The sequence below is a fragment of the Ovis aries genome, chromosome 3 (assembly GCF_016772045.2).
Source record: "Ovis aries strain OAR_USU_Benz2616 breed Rambouillet chromosome 3, ARS-UI_Ramb_v3.0, whole genome shotgun sequence".
In the NCBI taxonomy this organism is placed as follows: domain Eukaryota; kingdom Metazoa; phylum Chordata; class Mammalia; order Artiodactyla; family Bovidae; genus Ovis; species Ovis aries.
In genome coordinates this window covers 200,826,583-200,839,373 of record NC_056056.1, presented here as the reverse complement: position 1 = coordinate 200,839,373, position 12,791 = coordinate 200,826,583, and the positions used below count along the sequence as shown (strand labels likewise).

The 12,791-nt window shown below is 42.8% G+C and overlaps 1 protein-coding gene across 17 annotated transcripts in view; it reads right to left on the bottom strand.

Annotated features, from left to right (window-relative positions):
* GUCY2C (guanylate cyclase 2C) overlaps positions 1-12,791 on the bottom strand; it is a 100,403-nt gene that overhangs the window by 29,511 nt on the left and 58,101 nt on the right. For all 17 annotated transcript variants that reach the window (XM_060413386.1, XM_060413396.1, XM_060413397.1 and 14 more), the window contains 3 exons: positions 11,873-11,984; positions 4,228-4,309; positions 3,112-3,217 (listed from right to left, as the gene is read on the bottom strand). In XM_060413386.1, coding sequence (XP_060269369.1) covers positions 3,112-3,217; positions 4,228-4,309; positions 11,873-11,984 — 300 coding nt within the window. The remainder of the gene's footprint in view (positions 1-3,111; positions 3,218-4,227; positions 4,310-11,872; positions 11,985-12,791) is intronic.

Here is a 12,791-nt window from a genome sequence, read left to right as displayed (position 1 = left end):
AAGAAATGATGCTAAAGCTGAAACTCCAGTACTTTGGCCACCTCATGCAAAGAGTTGACTCATTGGAAAAGACTCTGATGCTGGGAGGGATTGGGAACAGAAGGAGAAGGGGACGACCAAGGATGAGATGGCTGGATGGCATCACAGACTCGATGGACGTGAGTCTGAGTGAACTCCGGGAGTTGGTGATGGACAGGGAGGCCTGGCGTGCTGCAATTCATGGGGTTGCAAAGAGTTGGACACGACTGAGCGACTGAACTGAACTGAACTTACAGGGATACTTAGGGATCAAATGAGACCAAGGTGGTGACACTTTCTTACAAGCAAAGGTGTTTTATCCTCAAATGAATCCTCTTGATCATTATTTTCTGTCTGCTGCCCTCCCCTCGAACTTTGCTGACATCTCTCCCTCTGGCTGCCTTGGTTTGCTGACCCTCTCCATTCTAGCCTCGGATACGCTCTTCATCCTCTCGCCCCTGAGTCTTGCTTCCTTACCCAGAGCTTGAACCATTGCCTGTCCAGTCACGTGGCATTTTCCCCTCTCACTGACTCTGGTCGATCCCTGTGGGTCTTCTTCTGGTCCTGTCTGATTCTCAGCAGGGGAAAACCTCTTCTTACAGCTAATCCCTGGTCACCTGCTCCCCAGCTGGTCTGTAACTCGGCATAACAGCAACTCCCCATGCTCTGAATCACTTCTAACCTTCCTCCTCATGGCAATTTGTCCCAAAGACCTCCTCCTTAACCAGGTGAGCGGCTAATGATGAATTAACTCATAAAAATTCTGTCATTTACAAGTGGTAGATGAGTTATACTTTTAGGAGTATTTACCTTTCAACAAAACACACAGCAACACGATGTTTTAGGCTTAACTCAAAAGAACAAAGTGTAGTACAGGGTTCTGAGGCGGTGGGGGAGGCTTGTGAGGGGTGGAGCCGTGGTGGGACCTGGGCAGAAGTGGGTGGGAGCCCAAACTGGAGTCACACCAGAGACGGGGCCCGCTCTCTCCCTCTAGAGGTCTCCTCCTCCCTTCCTAGGGTACTGCCACTAAGTCATTCAGGTCGATGCATTCTCTCTTTGAAAATCCAATGATCTTACAATCGTTTACAATTACAGTCATAGGTTTTGATGAGAATCAAATGGAAAGATGCCATGTGAAATGTAAATGACTGTAAGATTATTGGATTTTCAAAGAGTATTCATTGATTTCTTCTTGACACATGCCAGAGATAGATTGATCTTTTCTTAATTTAAAAATTTTTTAAAAATCATTTATTTTTTTGGTCACACTGCAAAGCATGGGGGAATCTTAGTTTCCTGACCAGGACCCAAACCTGTGCCCACTGCAGTGGAAGTGTGGACTCCCAGCCGCTGGACTGCTGGGGAAGTTCCTGGTCTTTGTCAATAGCATTTTTATTTCTGTGGCTCAGGATGTAGTAGGAGTGTTACTTTGGTGCATGGACCATTTCTGGAGGAAAGGGAGGCCTAATCCTCGCTCAGCCATGAGGGGATCTGAGCCACTAGAGTGCCGTGTGCCGAACTTGGGGTGGGATGCCCAGAGAGGTGGTGGAAAGGCTCTAAACACAAATCTGACTCATGTGGCAATTTCATTTTTGCTGATTCTAAGGAGGGAGATGTCTCAAGTCACACTGCCCTGTCGGCTTGGCCCTATTCCGAGGGACCCCGCTCATTCCTTCATGTGGAGGTTCTGGGACTCCACCTCCCCCTAGTTTGCTTTGGTATAAAACCTCTGGGATTTCCCTGGTGGTCCGGTAGTTGAGAATCTGCCCTGCCAATGCAGGGAACAGGGGTCTGATGCCTGGTCTGGGAGGATCTCACACGCCATGGAGCGACTAAGCCTGGGTGCCCCAACTGCTGAGCCTGTGCCTGAGAGCCTGTGCTCGGGAACAAGAGAAGCCACCGCAGCGAGAAGCCGGAGCACCGCAACTAGAAGGTAGCCCTCGCTCGCTGCAACGAATCACGGGCATCATTGCCTGCGAGCAGCAACGAAGACCCAGGGCGGTCAAAAATAAATTAAAATCCGATAAAAACCCAAAAAACCTCTGACAGTTAAGTGTTAGCGTCACACTTCCACAGGGTGGGTTCAGATTGTGGCCCGTTCTTGAAATTCTAGCCCCGTTGCCTCAAAGAGCTCAGAAACAATGAAACAGGTCCAGGCATCGGGCACATGAGAAATGCTCAGAAGAGCTGGCAGGTTACATCTGCAGGAACCTGACTCACTAGTGTGTGTGACCCGGACCCGCTGCTCGACTCTTTGTCCTTCATTTTCCTCATCAGCAAAGTTAGGATGATAAAGTTCATCTCCTGAGGTCCTGGTGAGGAGGAGATAAGGCCACACGGGTCCCGAATTAACCGCGGCCCATGGGAGGCAGTATTGCTGGTGGCTGCTGAGCCTTCCTGGCTGAGCGCAAAAGTGTGGGCAAAGGATTCTTTCTTCAGCAGTGAGAAAGTAAGTCCCATGTCCTGAGTGTGAGAGAGTAGTTCCCCCAGGTTTAGGGGAACTCAGATGCCCTACCCATTCCTACATCCCTTGCATGACAAATCCTCCCTCTCTGCACTCCTCTTCTGGATCACACGCCAAAAATGAGTAACACACTATACCACTGCTGCTGCTGCTGCTAAGTCGCTTCAGTCGTGTCCAACTCTGTGTGACCCCATAGACGGCAGCCCACCAGGCTCCCCCGTCCCTGGGATTCTCCAGGCAAGATTACTGGAGTGTGTTGCCATTGCCTTCTCCAATGCATGAAAGTGAAAAGTGAAAGTGAAGTCGCTCAGTCGTGCCCGACTCTTCGCAACCCCATGGACTGCAGCCCACCAGGCTCCTCCATCCATGGGATTTTCCAGGCAAGAGTACTGGAGTGGGGTGCCATTGTCTTCTCCATACCACAGCCTCCACCAAAGTGTTCACTGGATCAAGTAGCACCATGAACAATCAAGGGAAAGGCAGGAAGCTGAGAATTCTAACATCTAGGTCTTGGATTCTGAAACAAATGAGCCTGCCTGGCACGTTCCGTACCATGGACCAAAGTCTCCTCAGATCCCTGGGGAGCTGCGCGAGCCCACACATTCTTCCCCAGGTCAGGGACACCTTACCTTTAGGCTAACGTGGTTTGTCTCATTGGACTCCAGAGGAAAGATGTCTTCAGGAGGAATGTGGGACCACTTCTTCTGACGAAGCGCGTGTTCTCTCTTGTATTTTCTGTGAAAGGAACACAACCAGCCCACAGGCTTTTATTATGCTCTTTCATTATGCCATTCCATTTCTGACCATTAGTTGACATCTAGAGCTCTGATTAGGGGGGCTTCCCCGATGGCCCAGCAGATAAAGAATCTGCCTGCAATGCAGGAAATATGGGAGACTCAGGTTTGATTCCTGGGTTGGGAAGACAAATCTTCCCCTGTAAGAGAACATGTAACCTACTCCAGTATTCTCGCCTGGAAAGTCCCACGGCCAGAGGAGCCTGGTGGACTACAGTCCACGGAGTTGCAAAAAGATTCAGTCAGGACTTAACAACAAAGCCTCTTCAGCCTGAAAGTATGTAATACTTAATCAAATGCTTAACAACAACAACAATATTTAAATACTTAACAAAGACAACAATACCTAACTAAACAACAAAGCCTCTTCAGCCTGAGAGGATGTAATAGAGCAGCTTTGAAATTTCCCATAATGTATTAATAAAAGAGCAGAAATAGCTATTTCCACCTACAGAATGCCAATTCTATGGTCACTATACAGACTTTATTTCAATTCCCCACAACAGTTCAGATGAGGATACTGAAGCCAAGTAACATGTTTAAGTTGCTAATAACACAGTTAAGATCACACAACTGGTTAATCTCAGAGATTTGAGATTATGAGATTTGAATTCATGTGTCTCAGGAAGACTCCCTGGAGGAGGGCATGGCAACCCACTCCAGTATGCCTGCCTGGAGAAACCCACGGACAGAGGAGCCTGGTGGGCTACAGTCCATAGGGACTCAGAGTCAGACACGACTGAAGCAGCTTAGCACACACACATGCATATCTCTGATGGCAAGCTCTAACTCATCCACTCGGTAGTATTCTGCCCTAGATATACTTTCTGATGCAGAATGCCTTTATAATCTTAGCTCTGTCCAGAGACCTTCCTGTGAATGTATACTATCAACAGGCATCACCCACCCCTCCACCTGAGAGATGAGCACCGCAGGTTAGCCGGCAGGTACCTGAGCACCAGGAGAGCAATGAGAAGCAGCAGGACCACCGTTCCCGCGAGCGTGAAGACGGCAATCATCAGGATTTGAGGGCCTGTGGCAGAAAAGACCGTGAAAACTATACTAGGAAGGATCCCTGAAAAGAGAACAAATGCATTTCACAAGATTCTAGTTGTATATGATAATTTCAACAAGCGGAAAAGGAGAGATCTTTTAAGATATCTGTTTCTTAGAGAAAAGTAAATGTCATACGTTAACACTTGTATTTGTAATCTAAAAAAAAAAAACAAAACGATACACGGACTTCCCTAGTGACTCAGTGGTGAAATGGAAGACTTCACCTTCCAATATAGGGGTTGTGGGTTTGATCCCTGGTCGGAGAGCTAAGATCCCATATGCCTCGTGGCCAAAAAACCAAAACACAGAACTGAAGTAATATATTAAAAAATTCAGTAAAGACTTTAAAAATGGTCCACATCAAAATGATCTTGAGAAAAAACATTTTTAAATGATACAAATGAACTTATTTACAAAATAGAAACAGACTCACAGACCTAGAAAGCAAACTTACAGTTATCAAAGGGGAAAGGTGGGAGGGAGGATAAATGAGAATGAACATATACACAATACTATATATAAAACAGACAATCAACAAGGCCCTACTGTATAACACAGGGAACTCTACTCAATATTCTGTAATAACCTACATGGGTGAAGAATCTGAAGAAGAATGGATATATGTATATGTGAACTGAATCATCTGAAACTAACACAATACTGCAAGTCAGCTATATTCCAGCATAAAATAAAAATTAAATTTAGGGGTGGGTTGGGATAGGGGGTGAGAAGCAGGTTCAAGAGGGACGGGACATATGTATACTTATGGCTGATTCACTTTGTTGTGTGGCAGAAACCAATACAGCATTGTGAAGAGATTATCCTCCAATTAAAAATGAAAAATTTTGAAGAGTAGGAAATACTTCAAAAGTAGGAAGTCAAGACATACCTGGAGTAACAGGCAAATTTGGCCTTGGAGTACAAAATGAAGAAAGTCAAAGGCTAACAGAGTTTCGCCAAGAGAACGCACTGGTCACGGCAAACACCCTCTTCCAACAACACAAGAGAAGACTCTACACATGGACATCACCAGATGGTCAACACCGAAATCAGGCTGATTATATTCTTTGCAGCTAAAGATGAAGCAGCTCTATACAGTCAGCAAAAACAAGACCAGGAGTGGACTGTGGCTCTCAGGTCAGGAACTCCTTATTGCCAAATTCAGACTTAAAGAAAGTAGGGAAAACAACTAGACCATTCAGCTATGCAAGCTGCGGGGTTAATCACTCAGTTGTGTCTGACTCTTGCGACCCCATAGAAGGTAGCCTGCCAGGCTCCTCTGTCCATGGGATTCTCCAGGCAAGAATACTGGAGTGGGTTGCCATTTCCTTCTCCAGGGGATCTTCCCAACCCAAGGATCGAACCCAGGTCCCTTGCACTGCAGTCAGACTCTTTACCAACTGAGCTATGAGGGAAGCCCCCATTCTGGTATGAACTAAATCAAATCCCTTACAATCACACACTGGAAGTGACAAATAGATTCAAGGGATTAGGTCTGATAGAGTGCCTGAAGAACTGTGGATGGAGGTTTGTGACACTGTACAGGAGGCAGGGATCAAGACCATCCCCAAGAAAAAGAAATGCAAAAAAACAAAATGGTTGCCTGAGGAGCTCTTACAAATAGCTAAGAAAAGAAGAGAAGCTAAAGGCAAAAGAGAAAAGGAAAGATATACCTGTTTGAATGCAGAGTTGCAAAGAATAGCAAGGAGAGATAAGAAAACCTTCTTCAACGATCAACATAAAGAAATAGAGGAAAACAATAGAATGGGAAAGACTACAGATCTCTTCAAGAATATTAGAGATATCAAGGGAACATTTTATGCAAAGATGGGCTCAATAAAGGACAGAAATGGTATGGACCTAACAGAAGCAGAAGATATTAAGAAGAGGTGGCAAGAATACACAGAAGAACTGTACAAAAAAGATCTTCATGACCCAGATAACCATGATGGTGTGATCACTCACCTCGAGCCAGACATCCTGGAATGTGAAGTCAAGTGGGCCTTAGGAAGCATCACCATGAAAAAAGCTAGTGGAGGTGATGGAATTCCAGTTGAGCTATTTCAAATCCTAAAAGATGATGCTGTGAAAGTGCTGCACTCAATATGCCAGCAAATTTGGAAAACTCAGCAGTGGTCACAGGACTGGAAAAGGTCAGTGTTCATTCCAATTCCAAAGAAAGGTAATGCTCAAACTATTGCACAATTGGACTCATCTCACATGCTAGCAAAGTGATGCTCAAAATTCTCCAAGCCAGGCTTCAACAATACATGAACTTTCAGGTGTTCAAGTTGGATTTAGAAAAGGCAGAGGAACTGGAGATCACATTGCCAACTTCTGCTGAATCATCAAAAAAGCAAGAGAGTTCCAGAAAAACATCTACTTCTGCTTTATTGACTATGCCAAAGCCTTGACTATGTGGATCACAACAAACTGTGGAAAATTCTGAAAGAGATGGGAATACCAGACCACCTGACCTGCCTCCTGAGAAATCTGTATGCATGTCAAGAAGCAACAATTAGAACTGGACATGGAACAACAGACTGGTTCCACATTGGGAAAGGAGTAGGTCAAGGCTGTATATTGTCACCCTGCTCATTTAACTTATACGCAGAGTACATATGTGAAATGCCAGGCTGAATGAAGTACAAGCTGGAATCAAGATTGAATGGAGAAGTATCAATAACCTCAGAAATGCAGATGACACCACCCTTACGGCAGAAAGTGAAGAAGAACTAAAGAGCCTCTTGATGAAAGTGAAAGAGGAGAGTGGAAAAGCTGGCTTAAAACTCAACATTCAGAAAACTAAGATCATGGCATCCGGTCTCATCACTTTCTGGCAAACAGATGGGGAAACAATGGAAACAGTGGCTGACTTTATTTTCTTGGGCTCCAAAATCGCTGCAGATGGTGATTGTAGCCATAAAGTTAAAAGATGCTTGCTCCTTGGAACAAAAGCTATGACCAACCTAACAGTATATTAAAAAGCAGAGACATTACTTTGCAACAAATGTCCGTCTAGTCAAAACTTTGGTTTTTCCAATAGTCATGCATGGATATAAGAGTTGGACTATAAAGAAAGCTGAGCTCCAAAGAATTGATGTTTTTGAACTGTGGTGTTAGAAAAGACTCTTGAGAGTCCCTTGGACTGCAAGGAGATCCAACCAGTCCATACTAAAGGAAATCAGTCCTGACTATTCATTGGAAGGACTGATGCTAAAGCTGAAACTCCAACAATTTGGCCACTTGATGTGAAGAACTAACTCACTTGAAAAGACCCTGATGCTGGGAAAGACTAAAGGCAGGAGGAGAAGGGGACAACAGAGGGTGAGAAGGTTGGATGGCATCACTGACTTGATGGACATGAGTTTGAGTAAGCTCTGGGAGTTGGTCATGGACAGGGAAGCCTGGCATGCTGCAATCCATGGGGTCACAAAGAGTCAGACACAACTGAGCGACTGAACTGAACTGATTGAAAAATGAAAATTAATTAAAAAATTAAATTTAGAAAAGATATCCTTCTTTTTTAATCTCTTCATTGGTAATAGAGATGCTGCATTTTTGTTCTCTGAAGAAAATTGTTTGGAATGTGCCTCCAAAGTGGTATTATTTTAGTTACCCTTATAGTTTATACATCTTTTTTCTTATGGGAGCGCTTCACTGGTGGCTCAGATGGTAAAGAATCTTCCTGCAATGCAGCAGACCAGGGTTTGATCAGGGTCAGGAAGAACTACTGGCGATGGGAATGGCAACCCACTGTAGTACTCTTGCCTGGAGAATGCCATGGACAGAGGAGCCTGGTGGGCTACAGTCCATGGGGTCGCAAAGAGTTGGAACCGCTGAGTGACTGACACTTTCTTATGGGAATCATCGAATGTTAGATCCAGAACAGATTCTGGATGGGAAGACTATCTGATGTCTTTGAAACTGATATCCCTAAGGAGGATTCATAAAGAAGAAACTGACAACTGGTTTTCCATTCAGAGAAAAATCAGAGGTAAAGTAGGTCAGTGTGGAATGCACAGTAAATGATAGTGTTGCCCACTGGTCCTTTCCACGCTCAACCAGGTCATCGAGCAAAGTCAATGGGAAGTGTAAGGAATTTGACTTTTCGGTATGTAGGTGAAGCTGTACAGACGGAGGAGTTTGAGAGATTCACAAAAGAGTAAGTAAATTTAGGAAAATGTGGATTCAACCCAACGAAGCATTGAAGCTGAGTTCTGCATGGGCAGAGGACTAGACTGAGAAGGACAACAATAATGAAACTGTACAAGAAGGTCATTGTTCACACATGCCTCACAGACTGCCTCTTGAATCCTCTAACTTCCTATTCTATTCAGAAGGTAGAGGGTTCAAGAAGAAGAAATGGGATGTTAGAATGCCATTCTCCCAACTATCATGTAAGAATTGAATCGCCAGTCTATGTCTGACGCAGGATACAGCATGCTTGGGGCTGGTGCATGGGGATGACCCAGAGAAATGTTATGGGGAGGAAGGTGGGAGGGGGGTTCATGTTTGGGAACGCATGTAAGAATTAAAGATTTTAAAATTTAAAAACTAAAAAACTAAAAAAAAAAAAAAAAAAAAAAAGAAGAAATGGGATGGACTCCAAGCAACAGAGAGTGTATAAGAAGCTAGAGGATAATAGCAATATGGTGAAGAAGACAGGTATTTTTCTTACAGCAAAAATATGAGAGATAGTCAAATTCTAAGGATAAATGTTCAAGGAAGGTGTTGTCTAAAAATAAAACTGTAAAATATTTTGAGAATATGGCATTTAAAAAATCCATGAGAGACATTGGAGCTATACAGAGAAATGTTATTCTGACACGCTATTGGGCCTTATAAAAATAATAATACTGAAAATATTTAATGATTTTCAATTTAAAGAATCAACCTACAGGTAAATGACAGAAGCCTTCTTATAGCTAGCAAATAAATATTATCAGCCCTGACAAATAAAAGAAAAATACAGGAGAATTTGGGACGTGAGAAGGAGGGAGAAGGAAGCATAGAGACATGAACATCTTCATCTTACACCTGCGGGAAGCAAGAAGCTTTATACATGTTTGGTAGAACTCCAGGCTTATGCATATTAATTAAAATTACAAATGTAAAATTATAAACACTAAATGTATTGACAAAAACAACTATATTGAGATGAGCTTAGAGAAAAGTATGCCTAATGAAAATGAACCAAATTTTAACTTATCAATACAAGAAAGATAACATCTATATCTGATAAATCAAGAAATACATGCATATAATTTAGAAACATGCAAAAAATTAAGCAGAAAGGACAAGACCAAGGATGCACAGAGGCGGGACTAGGTACCCTCACCTTCTGTTATGAATATTTCTATTCTCACATTTTAAAATCATGTGCATGAATTTTTCTACAATAAAAATAAAATGAAAAAAATCATTTAGTGTTTACAACTTTTTTTTGCATCTTTGGACATAAATATTCGTTCAAATTTAAACTTTTTTCCCTAAAAATTGATTCAGTTCAGTTCAGTCGCTCAGTCGTGTCTGACTCTTTGCGACCCTATGAATCACAGCACGCCAGGCTTCCCTGTCCATCACCAATTCCTGGAGTTCACTTAAACTCACGTCCATCGAGTCAGTGATGCCATCCAGCCATCTCATCCTCGGTCGCCCCCTTCTCCTCCTGCCCCCAATCCCTCCCAACATCAGAGTCTTTTCCAATGAGTCAACTCTTCGCATGAGGTGGCCAAAGTACTGGAGTTTCAGCTTTGGCATCAGTCCTTCCAAAGAAATCCCAGGGCTGATCTCCTTCAGAATGGACTGGTTGGATCTCCTTGCAGTCCAAGGGACTCTTAAGAGTCTTCTCCAACACCACACTTCAAAGCATCAATTCTTTGGTGCTCAGCTTTCTTCACAGTCCAACTCTCACATCATACATGACCACAGGAAAAACCATAGCCTTGACTAGACAGATCTTTGTTAGTAAAGTAATGTCTCTGTTTTGAATATGCTATCTAGGTTGGTCCCAACTTTTCTTCCAAGGAGTAAGCGTCTTTTAATTTCATGGCTGCAGTCACCATCTGCAGTGATTTTGGAGCCCCCCAAAATAAAGTCTGACACTATTTCCACTGTTTCCCCATCTATTTCCCATGAAGTGATGGGACCAGATGCCATGATCTTCATTTTCTGAATGTTGAGCTTTAAGCCAACTTTTTCACTTTCCACTTTCACTTTCATCAAGAGGCTTTTAGTTTCTCTTCACTTTCTACCATAAGGGTGGTGTCATCTGCATATCTGAGGTTATTGATATTTCTCCCGGTAATCTTGATTCCAGCTTGTGTTTCTTCCAGTCCAGCATGTCTCATGATGTTCTCTGCATATAAGTTAAATAAGCAGGGTGACAATATTCAGCCTTGATGAACTCCTTTTCCTATTTGGAACCAGTCTGTTGTTCCATGTCCAGTTCTAACTGTTCTAACCTGCATATAGGTTTCTCAAGAGGCAGGTCAGGTTGTCTGGCATTCCCATCTCTTTCAGAATTTTCCACAGTTTATTGTGATCCACACAGTCAAAGGCTTTGGCATAGTCAATAAAGCAGAAATAGATATTTTTCTGGAACTCTCTGGCTTTTTCCATGATCCAGCGGATGTTGGCAATTTGATCTCTGGTTCCTCTGTCTTTTCTAAAACCAGCTTGAACATCTGGAAGTTCATGGTTCAAGTATTGCTGAAGCCTGGCTTGGAGAATTTTGAGCATTACTTGACTAGCGTGTGAGATGAGTGCAATTGTGCAGTAGTTTGAGCATTCTTTGGCATTGCCTTTCTTTGGGACTGGAATGAAAACCGATCTTTTCCAGTCCTGTAGTGATGTGGAATTGCTTACTATTCACTGCGGAAAGCCTTGGCCAAGCCAGCCGAGGGCAGAGCATCCTGAGACCTTGCTGCTCAGGAGACACTTGGCTGGCCTGTCTAGCGACAGTCAGTGTTATACACAGTTGTCGTTCAAGTTGCACGCATGAAGGTCTGGCCGTGTCAGGGCTTTCATGCCATGATGGGACCTCAGCTCAGGTAGGTAGGTAACCATTGTTATGACCCAAGCATGTGTGCTCTAAGGCAAAAAGGGAGAATTTAGAGGTCAAGCTCACTGCCCACCCCTCAGCCTGACGACATCAAGTATTCCTTGCTTGAAACACACTGAATACATTCCTTGAGTTTCCTGTAGTAAAATGTAAATGGAATGAGCCTATTGTCTCTGTGTTCATTCTGCCAATTGCCAAACCTAGTTTTCTATAGGAAAAGTTATGTCAAAGGGTGGATAGAACACATATTAAAGATAGGTATAGCTAAATTAGAATGGGATATTTTCAGTGTTTTATCAGAACTGTAGTATCATTCATTGGGCAGAGAAGTAAAGTCCATATTTACAAATCTGGCACATCTTATTCAGACAATAAGTAAAACGAAACAAAACCACAAGCTAATTGCATAAACCATAGAATGTACTCTCCTCCAAAACAACTCCAGGGAAAGGAAATTCATGAAGGATCTCTTACCCCGGCCTGGAATATCATTAGGAAGTTTGTGGTTCTTCCAGATGAATGTGGGGCTCTTATCCACAGGGCTAGTCTGGTTCACACGGGTGTCATAGGTCAGAAGAACCTTGTACTGTGTCAGGGCATGAAAGAGAAGATGGGTGAACAGAAAAAGACACTTTAGAATGACTTCTGATGAGGCTCACCATCCTTCCCAATGACATTTGAATTTTTTAAAATTATTTTTTATTGGAGCATAGTTGCTTTACAATGCCGTGTTAGCTTCTACTCTACAGCACAGTGAATCTGCCATATATATTTCTCAGTGAAGCAAGGCAAATGATACACAGCGGGGAACTAGTTAGGATCTACTTGGTACTCGTCATGAACACTATTAGGCCGAATAGTTTTCTGTTTTTAATGACCATACATTATGCCTGCCCAATAAATATTCTCTGCATCTTTAGAGAATTCAAGTCTTTCATTTTACAAATATGAAAACAGAGGCAAGAAAAATTAAATGGCTAGCTCTAAGTCACATGACAAGGGAGGCACAATATTAAATATTAAATATTTCCACAATATTAAACTGCTATTAAAAATGATGGCTTGAGAAAATACACCATAGTTAAAATTCATTATCTATACTTATACACGTCAAGGGGCTGCTAGAGAATTCTACATTCCTTAAGTTCTATCAATTACATGATTTTTGAATCTCTTCTATCTCTATGCTCTAATGCGCTTTCTTATAAAAAGTTTCTTTTTGAAGCAATGTGCCAATAGAAATATTAATATATCCTTAAATTACTGCTGCATATATTGAGTCAGTTTTGTAAGAGACTCCTCCAAAATAATCATCCTTCTAAAATTCACCACCACTCCCTCAAAACATGCTGGACCAAAGTTTTACATTCTCAAAACTATACTCCTAACTTGA